This window comes from Calidris pugnax, unplaced genomic scaffold (genome assembly GCF_001431845.1).
Source record: "Calidris pugnax isolate Ruff unplaced genomic scaffold, ASM143184v1 scaffold17, whole genome shotgun sequence".
NCBI lineage: Eukaryota > Metazoa > Chordata > Aves > Charadriiformes > Scolopacidae > Calidris > Calidris pugnax.
The window spans coordinates 11,131,187-11,152,686 of record NW_015090794.1 but is presented as its reverse complement, the minus strand read 5'-3'; the positions used below and the strand labels follow the sequence as shown (position 1 = coordinate 11,152,686).

Below are 21,500 nucleotides of genomic sequence, written 5' to 3'. Positions count from 1 at the left end.
AATTAGTTACGCTACCTGCTTGCTAGGGCTGAACTTCAGATGGTAGTGAACTCTCTGTCTTAACATTTGTGGCCATTTTGATCTCAGTAAGACTTTGAGTAGGAAAAAAGTGGATAAAATCTATGCGAGTCACTATTTAAAATATAGAACTTTATTTATTACATTAAATTACCAGTGATGGGGACATTGAAGTTTGCATTGTTTCAAGAATAATCACATGCATGGTCCTCTGCTTTAAAAAAAGCAAACCCGAAACTTGCTGACACATCACATGACTTATTTGCTGATGGCATTGAATCATTGATCTAACGTTTTAAAATCATAATTAAAATGTTCACTGCTAGGCAGAAAAAAAATTTGGATTTTTATGCTTATATTCTATGCATATGACACAGAATTAAAGACAATAATGCTAACTGAATACATATTTTATGTTTTTAATGGCTTTTTTTTTTTTGGAAGAGGAAAGCTTATTAAGCATCATCTTATTATGTGTGTTTTTTTCACACCCTGAATAAAATAAATAGAAACAAATAAATTAATAAATAAATATAATAAATAAAAATAAAAAATAAAAATATTTAGAAGTGTCAAATATACTGTGCATATAAGTGTTAGGTGCATCAGCTTCAGCTTTCTTCCCATGAGAATAAATTTTGTCAGCATGAGCCTATCTTTAATGAGGTAGAATGTCCGTATCATTCTTTTTTGCCCCACAATGCTTTATTAAAAGTATATATTTCATGTAAGCCTTTGCACCTACAGAGGGTTTTCTTCCCTAGATGAATTAAAACAATCCACACACGGATATAGAACCTATTATTTTCCCAGCAGGATGTTAAACTCTGCTCATCAACTCTTGTGGAGCCAAAACACTTATGAAAACCATCCAGGTGAACAAGCCGCAGCTCTAATAACCACGGGTCAGCACTTGATCTCCAACCAGGAAAATTTTTCCCCCTTCAAAGAAGCTTTGTTTCTGAGACCTGGACACTTTATGCTGCAAATAACTGTTTTACCTAGTGATCAGAAATCGGGAGAAGGGTCAACTTTTTCCATGAAGCAGGCACAGATTCTGCCTGCATCACAAACCTGCTATCAAAGTAGGGCCTGGCTGCTGCTGTTGTTTTCTAGACTTATTTTGCAGTGTGTAACTAAGGCATTTTAGATACCACCCCTACACCCTCCCTCTCTGACTAAGGAGATTCCATTAGTGTGTTTTAAAAGGCAGAAAAAGGAAGTCAACTCTATCAATACTAAAAGGTATTTCTCAGTGGATAGGAGGATTTGGTAAATTGGTGAACCTACTTGTATTGTGAGTTATTCATAATGGTACATTATACTGATAAAACCTCATAATTCATACTAATTGATTCTGCTTCTCCGTGTTTTTTTTTTTCCAACTGGATAAGCATATACCAATACCTGAAATGAAAACTGCAGTGATGGTGATTTTAAACCGAGAAGACTTCAGAAAGTGAAAACTAGATTGTAATATATGTGAGTTTATGAATAAATAAATTAGGTCAGAGTGATCACTTTTGCCAGAATAGCTTATTTCTGAAACATCGTGCCACCTACATAAAAAAACTTTTTCATTTAAGGGTTTGATTCAGTGTAGTACTTGAGCATGATTCTAATGTTATGTGAACATTGTCATTAAAATGGCTTAAAACCAGACAGGTGTTAAATTAATATACCTACTGTGAAAAATAAACCCCAAAGAAAATGGCACTGTGTACTTGTATTGCATTTGTCACTGAAGTAATCTGTATATATAATATTTTAATGCCCTGTTAATTTGAGATGTGGAAGTCCATGTTAGCTTTTATACTCATGAAGCAACTTGGTCACGCTGTGTATTTGTCCCTTTTTGCTGAACTTGGATTTTCTCCACCTTGCTATTCATTCCTCTTTGTTTGCAGTTATGGTTGTCAAGTGATTTGCCATCCTCACAGCTGACTGCGCTGCTTACAGCTCCCATGGATAGGAAATGTTTTCCTTGCACTTGCTCTTTTTATTCTGTAGTAGGTATCAGCCTTCTAATTTCATTTACTGATGATCTCGATGCTAAGATAAATGGGAAATGTCTATAAAGCCCCTCTTCTACAGTTTAACAACTGTTAATGTTTAGAAAAAGACTTAATTGGCTTATTTCAAACATAAAGAATTTCACTGACTTTTTCATTCAGCGTCTGAAGCCAGCCTCTTCTCATTTAGGCATAGCAGAGCTTTTGACTAGATTTGCCAAGTTCTGTGTTTTTCTGTAATACTAGATGCCCTGTGCTATTAGTCTTTTTGCTGCAATGGTTAACATGAATGGTTTATAAAAAAGGAAGAAAAATATATTTAGCAAAGGTAAGAAGTAGAGTTGATTTTTGTACCTGTGGCACCGAGATGCGTTATTCAGATTTGTGGATGCTGTGGACACCTTTATCAATGTATTGATGAAGGCCTGTGGGAACATAACAGTTTAAAATAATTATTTTAAAGGAGAGATTCCAGAGTACTTTGTGTGGGTTGTAGTCTTTTTTTCTGAGCAACTGAAAAATAAGGCAAAACAAAGGAATTACTTTATTTATATTTTTACATGAAAAATGAATTTTACAGGATGCCTATTAGGATGTAATGTAAAAATGTCATGATATCACCAGAATATATTGCAGAACAGCAAAAAAACCAGCTCTCGCCCAGCATACTGATAAGCAGTGCTTCTGTGGTTTGCTCCACAGAATGAAGAATGGTTTTTTCTCTTTTTGTTTTATTTTGTTACATATATGCACACACAGAGGTCTGTAATGCAAAAGAATTTTTTTTCATCAGGAATGTCCAATAACTGTGTATCAGGCTGTAAGCTGTTGAAATATGTTCTTTTAAAGTTCATGATCTGTTGACCTTTTTTCCTTAAAGCATTGTATTAAGTACGCTTCTTGTCTCTGTTTTGCATGACATTGTTTAGCATATTTCTTGTATAGAAGAGTGGCAAAAACCTCCTTTAACACTTGCAGACATAAGCAAGTGTTTGGAAATGTTGCTGTGCTCTCTAGTGGATAATTTAGTTATAAGTGCTTAAGAAATTAGTATCAACAACAGTTATAAATTTAAGTTTCACTTAACTGAAAGACCTACAGTAAGAAAAGTAAGACCTTCAGGAGTTGAAGGGCTCTGCTGAAGTGTAGGGCTACATCTATATTGAACAGCTCACAAATTTTGCTACATGTATTTCTTTTTTGCCATACTTAGGGAGAGTTCACACTCCACAGCCGCTTTTTTTAAAGGCTAATTTTCAGTGGTACAGGCAGCAGGGGGATTTTCTCCTCAGCCTGAGATCATGAGAGATGTCTGCTATTAGATGCTTCTTCCCTCCATGCTTCTAAGGCAGTCTGTTTTTCTCTAAGCTGTTAAAAAGCAGATTTTAAAATATATTAACATTTTCTTGGTCAACGTAACCCAAAAGTTTGCTTTTATTAGTTTTCTTTTCAGTGAAACCCTGTGGTGAATTTAGTAAGATACTTGGAATTACTTTATTTGCTTCTATCATCCAAAATCATGCTAGGTGCAACGTAAGGTTCTCAAGAGGTGAGCGAAATGTAAAAGTATATGCCTTGCATCTTCAAATAATCATTATTTAATCAGTTTCTTTTCAAAATGACGTTTGTTGTGACAGGATTTCTACTTGTGCCAATTACTGAATGGGATTCTGTTATTGAAGTCACTGATCTTGCCTCTGTCCTCTACTTTCTGCTGTCCTGTGGTGTGAACACTTCTGATGAGCCGTGGAGATTGGCATAATCATCACTTCACTGGCATTTCTAGCTTTACACTCAGTGAAGGCTCAGCAACGGTGGTCATTAGTTTTCACTCTGTTGAATCACAGTGAACAGTGTTTGCTGGGTAGTCTGACTATTGTGATTGTACTTTTTGTACTATTATTCTCTTTAGGATTAAGAAGTGAAGCTGTATTTGGCCCCTGTGTCTCCATTCTTACTTTGTTTAGTCTATTCAAATCTTTGTACTCTGCTCTATGTTCTTCAGTCTTTAAGCGATTCTCTTCTACTCTTTTCTTGCCAGCTCGACAACTGTCACTGGTGGTATCATGCAGACTTCCCAGATAGTTCAGTGGCAATTTACACTGTGACTTACACTGTCATTCTAATTGTTCTCTACTTTTCTTGGCCTGACGGTCATTCTGGATTGAAGGCATGTAATTTTTGCTTATTTCAGTAAATCCCAGATGCATTAATTTATTGAGCTTCTTACTCTTTGAAGATTTATGTACTAGAATTAACACAATTGAAAATATCTTTCCTGGGAAAACTTCATTTCCACTGTTCTGGTTTTGCTGTCTAGTAGATTAGCTTCTTTGCTGTGGTTCCAGTATAAAGATGCCTAAAATGGTGAATCATTTTCCTGATGGCCAGGTAATTGGAGCGGTGGGTTTCAACAAACGAACATCCTGTCCCATTTTGCAAAACAAACCAATTGGTTTAATACTTTATTGTAGCTGGGATCCCACCTTTTGTTGCCAAGTTCTCAACTGAAAAGCTGTGAAAACTTTTCCTGTTGTTTCAGTGAATGTTTTCACAGAAGTTCTAAATTCTGCTTTCAGTTGATGCTGCAGAAATGTGGCCATGTACATTTCTTTCTGGTTTTACTCACAGGTGGATAGATAGTAGTTGAGTTGTTATTGAGTTGTGCTCATGCAAATGATTTCATATTTGCTTGGATATGGTAAACATTATTTCATTTTGTGTAATTGTATTGGCCTTGAACAGTGTGTGGTATATGATTCATCAAGAGAATTAAATCTTGCTGTATTCTTACAGCTCTCAGATTCTAAATTTGGAGTAGATTTAGAAAGCTCTGTCTTTTCAAGTCTATGATGGAAAGAAGTTTCCCTTCATAGACACGCCAGCCATTTATTATTCCAGGTGATTCAGTTGTGACTGTTCAGATACCTTTTTTTTCCTGTCTTTCTGTTCTGTAAATATGCAAAAACATAGAATAGGAAATAGGACAGAGAATCTAGTTTTGCCTTTGGTGTTGTTTTTCTTTTCTTTGATTTTGGTATTTAGATAAGATTTAATTTAGTTTCAGGTTTCATGCCAGATTTCGAGGTAATCATGAGTTGTAATTTTACCTTTGTTGCTTCATGCTTTCATAATAACAGTATTAATTCTTTGATTTCAATAAATACTGCATAGCTTTACAGGTTAGAGAACAGTAGTCATACAGTTTATTTGCTTGGGGTAATGTGTAGTTTTAAAAATGTAAACAAACATAAATATGGAAGATTTTGTTCTCTTGAAATGTTGGTAAGACTTCTAACAATGCAGATGGAGCAGTTATCTAAAAAATCTTGAAAGATCTGTTGAGAAAACTGCATCGTAGGTGTGACACTTGTATGAGGAAGACATTTGCGCCATGAAGAGCAGCTAAAGTCACTAGATGTGGGACCGTTAGAACAGCAATAATAAAACTACCAGAGCAGAGTTGATGTGATGGTCAACTCTCTTTTCTAGATGTGTACGTTAATAAAAATAGATGAATCCTTAAGTGGTGTAGTGTTCCAAAAATCATTCCACTCTGACTTCAGGTTTAATTAGTGCAATCATCCAAACCCCACAGTTATTAGTGTAATGCAAAAAAGACTTAATGATGTGTGATGACTCACAAGAATACAGGAAATTGTCTTATCTTATGTAAATTAAGTCTTACTCTTCCCATCTTATTAAAAGATGATGCCCCATTATTGTCAAAGCATCGGTAGTCAGAGACTTCCAACCTGTTTTTAGACAACAGATCTAAACAACTTCAGTAGAAAATACTGCCGGCCATTGGTTTTGGCGTTGTAATTCAAATAAATCTCTGTTGCTTTTGTGTTTTTCAAATAATCATGAGCAAGATATGCTGTACGTGCTTGTCTATTGAGAATATTAAATATGTGTGTATCTATATGTAATGTTTGTTCAGCGCAGCAGATGTTCAGGGGAGAAAGGAGTAATTTTAAGGAGTAATGCAGTACATGGAATGGAAACAGTTTTCCTTTCCTCTCCATCTCTCTTCCCAGTTTGTTCTTGCTGCAACATTTAACTCAAGCCCAGCAATAAACTTCTGGGGAACTTGCTGTCTTTACTGCTTGGATCCCTCAACACCTGTCCTCACCCTATTTCCTTAGTGCCGTATCTTTTAGAATCATAGAATGGTTAGAGTTGGAAGGGACCTTAAAGATTAGTTCCAGCCTCTTGCCATGGAAGGACGCCTCCTACTAGACCAGGTTGCTTAAAACTCCAGCCAGCCAGGCCCTGAGCACCTCCAAGGATGGGGCATCCACAGCTTCTCTGGGCAACCTGGACCAGTGTTTCATTACCCTTTACCTTTTGTGCTTGCTCTGTTAGGTTGTCTAGGGCAGTGAGGGCTGTCTGGAGTCTCATTGCTTGTTCATTAACAAGTTCACACCTCAGAATATTAGGAATTCCCTTTCCACTATTTTCATTACTCAAATCAAGTTGCCTCCAAGTGAATCTTATTTACCTAAGTTGTAACATACTCTTTACCATCTTTTCTATCTCCTTGACTAATTGATGCTGGCTCAGGTAAATTAAAGGCTTAGTTCTTATATGGTAAGGCAGAGAAAAAGATTGCAGGGAATGAATTTTTTAAATTCAGTAGAAACATCTAAATTCTGCTGCTGCAGGTTCTGGATCCGTAAGATTTTGCAAATAACACATGGACAGTAGTGCCACATCATAATGTTTGAATTTGTGGCAAGAAATTTTGTTACTTTTGTACTCGGGAGTGGTTAACGCTTCAACACTGTGCTAGAAAAGCAGTGCTGTATCCACTGGGGTTCAGGGTTACAGCCCTCGGTGCATGTTGTTGGGGCAGGTGAGGAAATGAGCAGAACATCCTGCAGCTGGACACCAGCTTCCCAGGGCAGCGGCAGGAAGGGGTACAGAATTAATGGAATAATGGTACAGTGTATTTCTCTAAAAAAAACCAGCAAATGTATTAGTTTTGGAACCTTTCTGTGATTTTATATATTAAAATATATAAACATCACACATATATAAATGCAGTTTTAATACATGTAGGGATAGTCTCCTAAATCTTGTTATTCTTTCTTTTTGACTTTCCACTAGAGTGAGATATGACGTACTTAACCTTTGAGTAGTATTTTATTACAACATGATATAAAGTTGACTTGCAGTTTTATGATTACGGTAGTTTTCAGTGAAAATTTTATATCCACAAATTAACTTCATTCAGTTCAAGTCAATGTGGAATATGTTGCCTTGACTCATCTCCTGAATTTTCACTGTTTTCCTTCTCTGTTGTTCGAAGTGTGAATGCCATTTTGTTTTCCAGGTAAAATTAGCACATAAACTAAAATGCTGTAAAACCACTATTATGTTCTGAATGGTGGGATTGAAGGTTTTCTTGAAGAGAAGTGAGGGGAGCAAAGGACATGGAATTATCTGAGCTTCAGAACTAGAAGTTGGTGGCATTTGGTAGGAACAGCAATTGTAAAATCAGGAGGGGGAAAACACTGATACTAGAATGAAGTCATAGTGCTGAGTTTTCAGTGGTTTTAAAAAGAATTCTGATCTCTCTGGAAAAGCATTTTCAGTAGAAGTTAGTGTCTGGAGCCAGGGACATGAGCATAATATTGTGATGAAAGTGTCATACAGTGTTTCCTCGTTTTGAAAAATGTCTTACCTTTAGTGCCATCTTTAGCTCTGTGCCAGATTGAGCAGAACCAGCCAGAGGCCAGTCTTGGAAACACTGCTTTGTTATGCTGGGTAGCACAGAGTATATGCTCTCCTTCTTCTCTGTATTTCCACAAACTTTACTGTTCTCTACTGCCCGGTATGGATTATGCTAGATGGAGGGAAGTGGAACACGAGGCTCTATTTTACACAGGCCACCTCTTTATTAGCTCTTTAAATAATGTATAGAAGCTATATATATATATGCCGCCTCAGTTGCAGACTGGTATCTTTACTCAGTTGCCAGGTTAAAGAGCTCTCACTGTACAAGTAATGAGATCTTTCATTTTCTGCCATTGAGAGTGAGGGGAAGGGTTTGTAGCCATGATGTCCAAAATTATACCCAAGAAATCAGAGTTGGTGTTTCTCTCAGGTGGGTAGACCTCTGCCTGCACCGAGTGTTAGTCCTAGATGGTCCTGGCAGCTGGCTGCGCTGAGCTCCTTGTTTACTCTACTTGCCAATATCATTCTGCCCAGTCTCATTCCTTATGTGCCAGCTTTGTATCCAGGAGATACATCTGTCATCCTCAAAATATTTGGTCTGTCTTTCCATATTGTCTGCATTTTAAGAAATTCATACTGATTCAGATTCCTCAGGGCCAAATTTCTGGAACCCAATTTGAAAGTTTTGTGTAGGGGCACTTTCCTCAGTGCTGCAGATACAATTGCCACAGGCACAAGGGATGAGTGCTAAAAAATCACCATTTAGTCACAGAAATGTGTTTTCTCCATACTGGAGTTATTACTGAGCTGCTGTATTGGGAGTGTGTGAGGCAGTGGGTCCCCTTGACCCACCAAAATTGTCCAGTATACCCAGGCACTGGGAGTGATGAAGCACCAGAATGCACTGTGTCCTCTTCCTGTTTCTGGCTTTCCATTTTGCAATTGATTTTTCACCCAGTTGGCAGCCTGCTGTCTCTGACCTGTGCAAGGCAGAAAAGGGCTGTCCGGGTAAGCTTTGCATCGCTTTCTTTCAAGCGACAACATAGCATCCATATGTTTTGATTTAAAGGTTCACGCTACTGAGACAGAGAAATGAGAAGTGAAGTATGGGATGAACTTGTTTTAATTGCCTCTAGTGAACAATAAATGACAGCTTTGAGAAATCGTGTTCAGAAGAGTCATTATTGTGTCATCTGAATTAGTGAAATGAAAGTGAAGACTTTTTATTTTCAAACAGACTATTTTCACAGTGGTTGTTCAATAATAACCATCACTTTGTCACAAGGTCAGTAAGTTCACATGTAATTACATCAGGATGTACACTGTGAAAGCCTGTAATGCTTTTTTGGTTAATATTTTTCTTGTCCTACAGTTCTAAATGGAATATTTGCAGTCTTGCAGCCAGTAATGCCAGAATGCTTTGCTGTCATTAACAGTCCAGTTTTGAGTTCTTCAAGAATTACTTGAGGAATGGCATGGAGTATGTTGTTGCTATTGTGAATATTGAAATTGTCTCAAGCATGTTGTGGGGTGTTTGGTTTTTTTTATATGAGTACAAATAGTATTGTACCCATAATACCATATAGAATTGTACCCATTCTAAAACTTAGAAATGTGTAAGTTTGAGTTAGTGTAAATTTTTTGAGTTTTCACTTACCGTAGACTTAACTTGGCTTTGTGTTCAGTTGTAAAGCATTGGAATGTGAATACTGCTTACTAAACAAAACCAAAAAAAGTTTTGTTCCACTTGCAAAGAAAAAAATATATCAATCTGGGGTTGGTGGGTTTTTTTTAAATTAAAAAAAATGAATAAAAAGTGGAGAGAAAACTTCAAAAATTATGAGTATCTACGCTTCAAGTGACCTCAGTACAATTTACAGTTGTTCAGCAGGAAAAAAACACAACAAATTCCCCAAATTCTGATGTGCTAATTTCTCTTTGAAAAGAATCCACAAAACAAATAGAATACTGTCTATGCATTTTTCTTCCTGGCATTCTTCCACTCCTCAGTAATGAACGAGACATAAAGGTGATCTGAGCCCGAGAGTTTATCCAGAAGTAAAAATACAGCAATGCATCCTGGCCCTTATACTTATTCAGGTGCTATTTTCCTGTAGAAAATTCTTTCATGTGCCAGTGGGATATCAGAGAGAGATAATGATCTGTTGAGTAGGAGCAATGAAGTAAGACTCTCAGTCGATAAATTTGCTCAAAATGCAAGCCAGTGAAATATTGTCTGGTACAGCTTTTCAGTTACATATGCATTGTTCAAATCATTTCAAAGCTTATCCTATACACAAGTGTTTGGGTTTGAGGATAATATACCAGAAGTTTACTGTCATTTATATGTATTTACAGGAATTTATATCAGGGAAAAGAGTTGACTTTTAAAATTTATTCTGGATCTCATGCTAAATATAAGTAATTTTTTACTTAAAATTAAATGTATCATGTTAACGATGAGCTCAGCATAACAGTTATTATTGTAAGATTCTGTTTTAAAACCAAAGCTCACCAAAAAGCATTTTTATCAGCAGAATACTGAGCTTCAATGAGAATTTTAAAATCTGTTAAGTTACTTGGGGTTTTTTATATAGTTCAGAAGAGCAAAACCTCACTACTTTTTTCATGGTGCAATTTCCATTTTATATTGCATTGTCTGCTGTAATGGCATGTGTTGCCTTGGCCTGAGCTGATGTAGTCAGTGTAGTCAAATAGGTACTATATAGATCAGCTAAAAATAGGTACTAAATATTGACTCCCGAGGAGCTTCTACTTCTTCTTTAATAAGACTTAAATGACCCAGACTTTTGTTTTTTTTTTATTTCTTGCCACACTGTATGGTATTGGCAGTAGCAAGAAATGTTTCCCTTCATAGTGCCATAATTTTTTTTGAAGTTTTGTGTTTGTTAGAACCAGAAACGTTTTGCCACCTTGGTGGCTTATCCACTTTGTAGAGTGGTTTCATGCCCAGGCTGTGCTGCGTGTAACCCGTGCCGTGGGTGGGTTTCATACACAGGTCATAAAAAACTTGTCTGGAAATCTCCAGATATATTAGGTGACTTGGATTGCCATTGTATCCAATTAGTATTTATCTCCCTTACAGAATAATTTCTCAGAAAACATTTGCAATTTGCAAAATTACATATGTAATTATATAAGCTTTTGGGTAATTATATGTATATTTTAGTTATGCGCTATGTTAATTATGCTTTGTTATAAACTGTTTACAGCAGTTCTCACAGAAGGGGGAGAGGAGAGAGGGAGGGCAAATAGAGCTGAACGTGGAGTAAAACCAAGGGAAATCTCATATTAAAGATTCACCAATGAATCTTTGCAGACTTTATGCAAATCCAGTGGGTATTTTGTGAAAGTGTTAATGAGTGTCACATCCTGATTGCTGCAGATTTCCCCTTACGTTTCCAACCGTACCAAATCCAATTGAAACTGCTAAAATTAACACCAGTAGTCCACAACAGTTTGTCAGAAAAATGTGTGAAATTTGTTTTTAAAATATCATGCCCTAATTATTCTTGGAATCATTATATATAGATGTTGGTATAAAGTACCCTGTATACATTCCCTGATGGTTGACAAATTTAACATTGGTCCCCTTAGATCCTTCTAGAGGACCATCTATTTCTGAGGCATATTTTGCATCTCACTACAGAGGAAACCCTGTAATTTAACTGCCCTGGCACCGAGGCTCCTGTTAGGCATCTCCTTCTTTACTGACAGTTATTAGGACCCACCTTTTTTGTGACAACCCATGCTGGTCCTTTCATTTTGTGAGGAGTGGCCTGTGATGTATGAAGTGACTCCAGATACACCAATTTAATTAATCTCAAAAATTGCAAAGGATGCAAAGGAAAAATCTTAATTTTAAAAAGTAAACCCACCCACCCCCAATTAATTAGTATGTTTCCCTTTACTTCACAGTTATTTTGAGGGGGTTGAAGGCTTCAGCCAGCCCACTTGCCTGTCTCCCTCTTATCTTTGCTTTTCATTGTGTGGGCAGTCTCTCTGAACCTCTCTCCCAGCTTTTGCTGGTTTTGCATTTTTGAGATGATTTCATGTTCCCTTTGCTCTCTTTTTACTTGGTCTGACAAACCTGTTCTGTCCTTAGAATTGGGCCAAGGAAGCCCTTACAACTTGTGAAGATACCTTCAATGTATAAACATGTGGGAGGAGGGGGATTTTCATACTTTGGGAAGCTGCTGATATGAAGGCATCTGGATGTGATAGCAGGCAGTTGGTTATGTATCTTTTATTTAGCCTGTCTTTATCTGCCAACTTACTGTATGCTGTTAATATAATTCTGAATGCCTGCATATATGACAAGTCCTGGCCATAATGAGCCTGTTTATTTCAAGATACGTAGCGGCATCGTTCATTTGCACATTAAAGGAAAGTTTGCTGGAAGAAGACAAATTTGAAGCTACAAAAGCTTTGTGATTATTGTAATGCTAATCTGTATTCATTCCCATATATAAAGTGTCACATCTCGAATACTTTAAAAAATTAATTAGTCAACTGTGTTGTGCCACAGATGAGCAGAAGCAAGTGGTTGCTTGCATCCACAAGCTGTGACATTCTCTGTGCCAACATGACTTTAAAGGAGAGAAGGCCCGCAGTAACTGAGCTGGAGATGGTGCCATCCTCTTCCTCCTGCACAAGATTGTGGCATTTGTGTGTTATATTAAATGCTGAAAGTACGTCAAGTAATAATTCCTACAGTGCTTCATCCTATAAAGATGTTTAAATTTTCACATGCAGTCTAGTAGGAAGTATATATCATGCATCTAATGTCAGTGACAGAAGTATCATTGGGATGTTTTGCAATCTGGAGAGCAACTGTAAATGTAAATAGTTTGAGTAAAAATAAATAGAGCTGCTTATTGACTAAGCATAAACAATACACGTTTACCCAGTTTCTCAGAACAATTGTACCTCCACACGCCCCGCAGTTTTGCACAGGAGTGTTTCTTTGCCCACTTTCTGGGCCAAAAATTTTTTAGAAATCTCTAAGTAGCTTGCCCATCATTCTTTTTTCTGTTCTCAGACCACTGCCTGTACGTACAGGCAACGTGTCAGACTCACACCTGTCTCATACGGGTCGTGCTTGCTGTTTTACTCAGGAAGTAAAAGTAGAGTGAAAAAAGGTCCAAATTTGGGCTCCCGGAGTTGTAGTGCCTCAAAGAATGACTGGCAGAGGCCGCGATGGCCCCTTAGTGATTTCCAGTTGTGCTCTTGGGACTGGGAAATGCTTTGTGTTAGCTGTGTTTGATGTTATGAGTAGCATTCAGAGGGCCTGTTCTATGGAATGGGCTGTAGTTTATAATTTTGAAGATATACCTTGCACCAAATGATCTATGATGGCAAGCAACTGCACTTCCAGGGTTTTTAGGTATTTTCCTTTGTGTTTTTACATTTCCTCTTGTGCTGGTATGGCGAGCACTATCATATCTGTGTTTCCTGCTCATGGGGCTCTTTAGACAAATGAACCTTTTGCAGTTTAGCTGAGGAAATGATTTGCAGTAATACTTTGTAAAGCAAAAAAAGATTGCCAAATCGGAAATTCACGATTCAGAAAAAAAGTTGTGTTTTCTAAATGTTGCTAAACAAAGAGTTGTGATTTGTTTGTGAATAACATCTAAAAGCAGATCCAGATTACCTTTGAAGAGAATACATAGTGAAGTGTTACAGATCTGTGTTGCAGCCTTAACTAGTAAACCTTGATCAGGCCAAAATACTGTGTTAGTAAGGTAATTTTTTGTGAATAGTTTAGCATTTTAATGGGATTGTGGATATGTATAAGCACATAACAAATTTCTTTGCTTCAAGGCTTCTCAGAGACCTGTTTCTTCCTGTCTGTAGATGCGTTATTATCATACGTTTCACATTAAACATTGCAACAATCTGAAAAAAATAGTCGATAGCCTTAAAGTGAAGGCTTCTGATAACTGGGGATTTTTGTGTTTTCCTTATACTTGAGCAAAATAAGATAGTTATTTTTTTGCTTGATCTGATGCATCTTCAGAAACTTTGCTTTATTTCACGTCTTTGTATAAGTATTTTTTGAACGTGACCTGCTAAGCAGCAGTGGATAAGCAGTGCAAAAAATGACTAGCCTGTAGAATATGCATTTTGGGCCCTTTTCAGGGGGGTGAATACAGGGGTGATGTGTTATTTTTATGACACCTTTCATAGCATTTATGCAAAAAACTATTTTTTGCAGCAAGGTTTAAAGTAACATTTATTAGATCCTGACTTACTTATTTGCATCAAAATTGCATGGAAATAATATTCGTCTTACTACTTTACTGACAGTGCTTGATTTCCTACACTGTGTCCAAATGAAATTGGGCATGATTTTGTTATATAAAGATAGCCAATAGAGTTTTGCATTTAATACTTCACAGATTTTTGCATTTAATATTACAGTAGAAGTACAAAAATGCATGCCTTTGGATACTTACAACAAGACATTACCTCACTGGTGAACTGCTGTAATTGTATGTGTAGCCGAAACAATTCTAGAACATTTGAGATTAGTGACATCCATTTCAATATACCTTCTTGAAAAAGGCTGGCTAACGCCAACTAATAATGTAAAGTGAAGTGTTTCAGATGGATATAATCACATTTACAAATTCTTTATAGATAATATCTGTGAACAAGGGGCTAAGGACAAACTGGCATTTTAAATATATAGAAAAATAATTTGTGAGAACACCTAGTGTTTTGCGTCACTGATTCTTTTGGACATCCCTTATGTAAGTCTAATGCTGAAACCACTTATTTCTGTGTACTCCGATAATGAGTCTCATTGTGAAGTTAGCAATGTTGTGGATGCTTGCAGAATCCAGCCCCTGGAGAACATTTTAAATTCTGCTTGGTAGAGGAAAAACTTGTGTTTTTCCAAGTCTGCTTGTATTTCTTTTGATAGTTCAGGTTTTAAAATCCTTATCGTTTGGATTTTCTCTGAAAGATTATATTTAGCTTCAGCGTAGCATTATGAATTCTCAGGTTTAGGTTTCCTTCAGCTTCGATTGCCTTGTTAGGATTGTGACATATGATTGATGTTATGTTTCTTAACATGTCGGTTATCTCCCTTAGACTCACACACTGTAACCATAAACCATTTTGGAATAAAACTGCAGCATGTTTATCATAAATTGCATGATACTTTTCCATCTGAATATGCTTCATTAGACTTACCTTCTGTAATAGTACTGGATCATTAGATGGCATGTAGAAAGAAATCATTTCAGCAGTAATGCGTCAGGCATGGAGAGCCCCCGTGTGTTTGACATATAAATGCATTAAAGATTAAACCACATTTCACTATCCGGTATCGAATGTGTTTGCAAAACTGTACAGGTACAGAATTACCTTCTGCTCGAGGTGCAACCAGTCTTCATTTTCCTTCAAAGATTGTGTTGCTTTTTGATAGTTCCCATAGCACAGAAACTCTGTTCAATAAATTAAGACTAAACCAATTACACACTGAAAATTTTCAGCTGGAAGCTTTCTAGTGTGACAGACATACCTTTGGATCAACTTTAAAAAAACTCAAACAAGCTGCACCATTCACTAAAGAGCACCTACTTTACAATTAGTTACTTTGGTCTATTTCCCTGTGAAGTAATTTTCTTTGTAAAGTGGAAAATTCAGAAGAAAAATACTCCTTTTAAGGAGAAAAGGATGTAAGGGCTTAGATAATAAACAACTAAATTTATTTAGAACTTCTGATATAACATGAGACATAATGTGATGACACTCTTCTGTACTATTCAATAAATTCTTTGAAAATACTTCTTTGAAAATCTCAACTAAAAAAGATAGGAATCTGGAAATACAGAAACTTTCATAGCCACTGCCATCACAAATATTTCAGTTAATTAATGTTTGTCCCTGCAAGTACAGCAGAAGAGGTTAGAGAGAAGCCTTCCTGATGATGTGTGTAAGAAAGTCAGGACGAGGATCTCTAGTAGCTCAACCATAGCAAGAACCTGTTCTTCCCTGTTGCAGTTTGTGACTCAAGCTTTTGCTTATCCTGCAGATCACTTCACAGGGAATTTAACTCTTGGTTTTAGTGTTCCTCCATAAACATCATTGCTCCGATGTGAGTTCCACACATCCACTGAAGTATCCATGCTGTCAAACAAGGGGATGGCATCCCAGATGATAAAGCTTTGCAAACCCTGTACTAATGATTCAAGGACACTCAGTGGCATCAATTGCCCATTAGAGCATTTTATCTCTTGTTCATGTGTGAGGTGGAAGAAACAATCCGAAGGCCAAAATTATCCACCGTTCAGAGTGAGTGGTAAAAATGAATGTATATAAATGTATATAATCTTTTTATCAAGTTAAGTCTATAGACTGAAATGGGATTTTACTATTCTGTCTTTTTTTTTTAAGTTGGATATGGAAATTTGGACTATCATTGTCACAACTTTGTGAATGATGTAGCTTGTTCTGAAGCAGTATGTTCTATGCTAGTGCTTCCCTCCCCTCCCCCTGTTTATTGCTAATGAGATAATTAATTGGTTTAAACTCTTTTTCATTACTTGAAAAAAGAACTGCAGTCTGAAGAACAGCACTGAGTACCACATGTAGCATCTGCCGGAATTGCTGGTCTTCTGATGGACCGTATGTGCTGCAAAGGCTGGAGACAACGGGCCAGAGGTAATGGTGGAGTTTCTTGACTGCTATAACTGGGAGTGACCTTGCCCTGGACAGGATATTTTTTTAAGGTGGCAGGGGCAAGTGCTGCTCGTGCTGTTTTTATTGTAATTCTGAGCTTAATACTAAGACTGGACAAAGATCAAACTCGGATTTAAATAACAGAACTATCAGCCAACCCATAGTATTTTGTTGATTGTAAATGATAGGAGGCGGTGTTTTAGTAATCCCTGTGTTTTAGTTCATCTGTGTTCAGACACACGAGGTGGTTTAATTGGAATTTCTCATATTTCAGTGCTTTAATACTCTGAAACATATTACCTCTGGCTTAGCAGTTAGTGTTTATTCATTTTCAGAGCACTGTAGGGTCATTAATCCTCAGAGCCCTCCTGAGAAGTAGGAGATAGGAGATAGGCACTCTAAGTAGTAGTATTCTAATGTTACAAGTGGGAAAACTGAGGAGATGAATAATTTGGCCAAGGCCGCACAATAAGCCAATGTGAGCTCTGAGATTTGTTTTGGCTATTAGCCCAGTGGTCAGGCCAGCCCTTGCAACGTTCTGCTGTTTAAATTACACACAGGCCTCATTACTGTTATGATGCTTTAATTGTCTCATAGTCTATCAAGGTAGATAGTTGTCTTTCCTTCAGGTAATAAAGTGAGCGTGACTACAGCAAGAACTTAATATGATTTTTCTTGTTTTTTTAAATCAGAATTGGAATCTAATGTTATTTTTTTATATTTTCAGTTTTATTAGAACATAATTAAACTTTGTCTCTCCAGCCAAAAATGAGCGCAAGTTCTTTGACTTGTATATGCAAAAATGGAATGATTAGTAGAAATGTTGTTCTTAGAGATGAGTTTGTTAGTGTTCTTTTTGATTGCAGCATAATGATAAATATTGAAAGATGTTTTACTGAACTTTTCATTATTTTTGAGGAATAGTATGTGTGGTATGAAAACAAATTGTATGGAATTTATGGTCCTCTGAGCAGTATCCTTAGAATCTTTCACTTTAGTATAAGTGGTTATTTGTTTGCGGTTTGTCATTTCAGTTGCATAAATAGATGTACTTTGATATAATAACTTATTTGGTAGGGTATAAACAATGCTTTTGTGCATTAAAAGATGTCAATTTTTAATGTCTGTCTGAAACAAACAGTGTTTTTTTTTTCTCTGCTCCACAAATGGGTTAATTGCTCCCATCTCTTGGGGAAGATGTTTAGGTTTTGCTACAGTTCCAGCCACTCTATGTCTTAAAAATTACTTAAGTCTGCAATGTTGTTAATTTTTATACAAATTTCAGAATTTCACAATTAATTTAATCAAAATGTTGACCGTTTTGCTTAAATATTTGTTAAATATTTTATATAACATTTTGCTTTCATGGTGTTGATCAAAATAGGGAACCTTACAAACTTTAGCACCGTGTCTAATATCTTCATTTATCCTTGCATTCAGACATTCCATAACTGGATTATAGGATGTAATCTGTTCTCTCCCTGCCCACCTTCCTTTCCCGCAAGGCTGTGGTTTCTAGCTGAGCTAGTGTGGAACTGCTCTTAGCTACAAATAAAACAAAATGACTTCACTGAATGCACATACTTACTGCAAAGCCCGTCAGGGATACAGCAAGGGAGGGGGGAAAGGTGGAGAAGGGCTTTAGCATCTGGTAGCAGCGCGTAGCGCGCAGCGCATGGAGAGCCATGGAGAGCCATAAATACTGTCCCGCGGACGGTGGGGATGATGCCGGGAGAGCGGAGGAATTGGCAGCGCTCGCCTCCTGCCTTCAGACATTTCACCGCTCCCGAGTTAAAATGGGTTGTCAAGTGTGGGCTCGGAGGACTGTGCAAGGTGCCCTACTCTGTCATGTGGGCCGTATTTAAGGCTGGAAGGGAGCGGGAAGGGGCCGGTGCCGCGGAGAGCGAGCGGGGAGGCGCGGTGCCGCCCGCGCCACGCGTGGGGTGTTGAGCGGGAGGGAGGACGGCGGGGAGCGGAGCGGAGCCTGCCCCGGCCGGGCTGACCTTGGACCCTCCGGCCGTGCCTGGCACCGCCATCCCGCGCCTGTGTGTGTGTGTGTGTGCGGTTGATGGTGCCGCGGGGCCGGGAGCCGGCGGTGAGCGTGTCCCCGGGCAGGGCGGCGGGACGGCTCCCGGGCGGGGGGCGCCGCTGCCCGGTGTCCGCCGCTCCTCCCGGCTCCTCCCGGCGCGGCGGCAGGACGCGCTTCGCAGCCGACAATGAAATCTTGGCAGCTAATTGCAGGCGTGGGAGATGCCCTTCAGGTAAGGCAGAAGCAGGTTTCAAAGAACTGAAGCGGCGGGGGTGGGGGGAAAGGGGAGCCAGCCTTTGCGAGCGACCCTGAGCCCCCGGCTGGGATGCGAGCGTGGGGAGGGGACGGGGGGGGGCGAGTTGGCATGTTCGGTTGCTGTTGTGTAGCCGCCGCCAGTGGCTTCCCAACAGGAATGCGGCGAGGTTAGTGCATGCGTGGGGCTTCTGGCTGTGTGGTTGGAGCGGGGATCCGAGGCGCTGGTGGAATAAAAGCCAGGAGCGACGGGAGAGAGATGCTGATGGGCTGCCGGCTAATCAAAGGTGTGTCGGATGGAAACTTACAGGGCTGGCTGCGGGGCTGCGCTTCATCCTCACCTTGTATTCATCCCTGCATACCTTTATGGCTGTGTTTATGTACATGTGTGTGCATGGCATGGGTCTGTCTGTGTGAGCAATACAGGAATGTATGTGGTGCTTACAGAAAATAAGATGCGGGGGAATTATTTGTCCTTCCTCTGTGACTGGCTGAAGTTTATGGGAACTTCATCTTCAAAGAGCTGTTTAACTTTCTTTTGATGGGGTATATATTAGCATTTATATGAAATATGACAGGAATTTCAATAGAAATAGTTTTGTCAGATGAATTATTGCCTTTTAGTAGGCAGTTTACAGGATTCCTGACTAAACTGGTTGCGTATTTAACTTCAGAGTACCTGTGTATTTTCAGCGTAATACCGCGACGTTAGAAAACACATTTTACATGAGGATTTTAAAGTTTTGTTACTGTACTTGTTAACATGCGTGGGACAAAACAACAGCAACATTTTCTTAATACATACAATTTAGACATGCAGGTAGATTTGCCTAACAATCCATTTATATGTATATAGATTTTTAAAAGCAGAAATAGACTATAAAGGACTGGGATTTTAAAAATGTGAATCAGTTGCCACCCAGATATAACTGCAGAGTAATTCAAATATTTTGAATGACTTTAGCAATTTTCTTTCTTTAAAAAACCCACACACTTCAAAGTGTGGAAAAAACGTTGAGGGGAGTAGGGAAGGTGGGTTTTGCTGCCTTTTAACAAAGGAATCTCTTCCATACTCTTAATAGGAGTATCATATTTTTTAAAAGACTTGCTGTCACATGTAGGAGACCATGGCACAGCCTAGTAGTGGAATGCTGGGCTCTGCATTTCAGACAGTAAGGGTTTGCTTACAGTTTAGCCACCATAAAATCATGTTGCTTTCAGGTCTGTATATTGAATTCCACCTCAGGCGTTTTATTTGGATATTCAGTAATTTAGTTAAAGATCTAAACCAGTCTGTGTATTTGACAGTTCTCTAGTGATAAGGGATTTGGTCTTGGTACAGATGTAATTAGGATTTATATACATATTAAACAGAAAGTTCACAATGTTATGAAATACTTACCAGTACAGTATATTGATTTCATATATATTTCTAAAATGAAGCAATAGACATGTAAGGTTTAGAATGTCTTGATACTCTGATCATAAATTCTAGCTCTTTGCTCATACATTTAGTATGCACGTTGTTGGTCTGTTTTTTGAACATGCAAATGAGGTTGACTTCTGAAAAGTGAGCAAAACTGCTATTAAGTAAACAACCCTTGTCTACAGCAAGAGCAGTAATGGAATATGTTATCACTGTTTCACTGTTTTCATATTTGAATCATTTAATGGAAACGAGGTGGACTTTTGGTTTTGATCCTTTATAGGTGCTTCTCTGTAGGTGAGGGCATGTGGACAGTCTGTGTCAATCATCAGGTTTAGTTCTTTTAAACCCATGTGCCTACTAGGGATTTAATTATTAGTTTCAGAGGTTTTCTTCCTAAAGCAGTACAAAATTTCTTGGTATCTTAGATGTTGCAAACATACAGTATCTGGCATTCCCATTGCCTCCCCTTTAATATGTGGGCAAGATGTTATGTTTAGTTAGTGCCATCTCACCATCCAATAGCTGCGGCAAGTGTGAGTAGAATTAATTATACCATTTTCCAAGTATAGTTTTAGAAAGATTGAGCTTAATGTTTTTATCTGTTTGTACAGAAATAAATATTTGCAATCCGAATAACATAACAGTAGGTAAATGAAACAACTTTATTCTTATTATGTAGAAAGGTGTTATATTTGGTCTTTCTGACTTCTAATGGGTTACTTCAGTAGGACCTTTATAATGGAATTTTTCAATTTTATTTTTTTGATAAAACTTTCACATAGGCTCTCAGTTTAGCTCATAAAACATAAAACTTTTCCAGGAATGAGTGATAAATTTATTTTTTCAGTGAAAGCCTTGTGGTATTCTAAATGCTATAAAAGGTCTAGAAAAATATCTTTAAGTATAATATTAAAAGTTTGGACTTTTTCTATTATCATGAAAAAAATCAGTAAATTTTATTAAGATAATGACAAATGAAGCATCACATTGGAAAGATGAGGGAAAATATATATGGTTAAATCTTGCTTTTAAGTTATCATTACAGTATTTGTGAAAAAATACCATGAAGAGTTAGCCAGGGTAAAAAATGTATAGAGAATTTTAACCATAGAAAATATCTTGTCTAAATTTTACTTCGTATTTTAATTTAAGTAAGTAACATGCTAAGGAAGAATTACTTTTAAGATAGCTCAAGCCTACTAAAGTTAAGCTTTTAGTCAACTTCAGTGATAAGGTTTTGGGAGTTTTTCTTAGAATGATTATGTCACAAAATAGTGTATTTCTAGAACTTAGAGGTGGAAAGAAAGACTGCAGAGGGCCTTGATGACTTGAGATGATTTTTCAGTGGTTTGGGGGTTGTCATGTA

The 21,500-nt window shown here is 37.7% G+C and overlaps 1 protein-coding gene across 26 annotated transcripts in view; it reads left to right on the top strand.

The window, feature by feature from the left end:
• RBFOX1 (RNA binding protein, fox-1 homolog (C. elegans) 1) overlaps positions 1-21,500 on the top strand; it is a 1,244,625-nt gene that overhangs the window by 557,486 nt on the left and 665,639 nt on the right. Inside the window, exon 1 of one of the 26 annotated variants that reach the window (XM_014936487.1) lies at positions 18,168-18,685. The exons of 23 other annotated variants lie outside the window; for them this stretch is intronic. In XM_014936487.1, the coding sequence (XP_014791973.1) occupies positions 18,641-18,685 (45 nt within the window). In that variant the 5' untranslated portion in view covers positions 18,168-18,640. Of the gene's footprint in view, positions 1-18,167; positions 18,686-18,886; positions 18,993-21,500 lie in introns of those variants that run through there. 2 more of the 26 variants (XM_014936489.1, XM_014936497.1) reach the window with 2 other exon arrangements.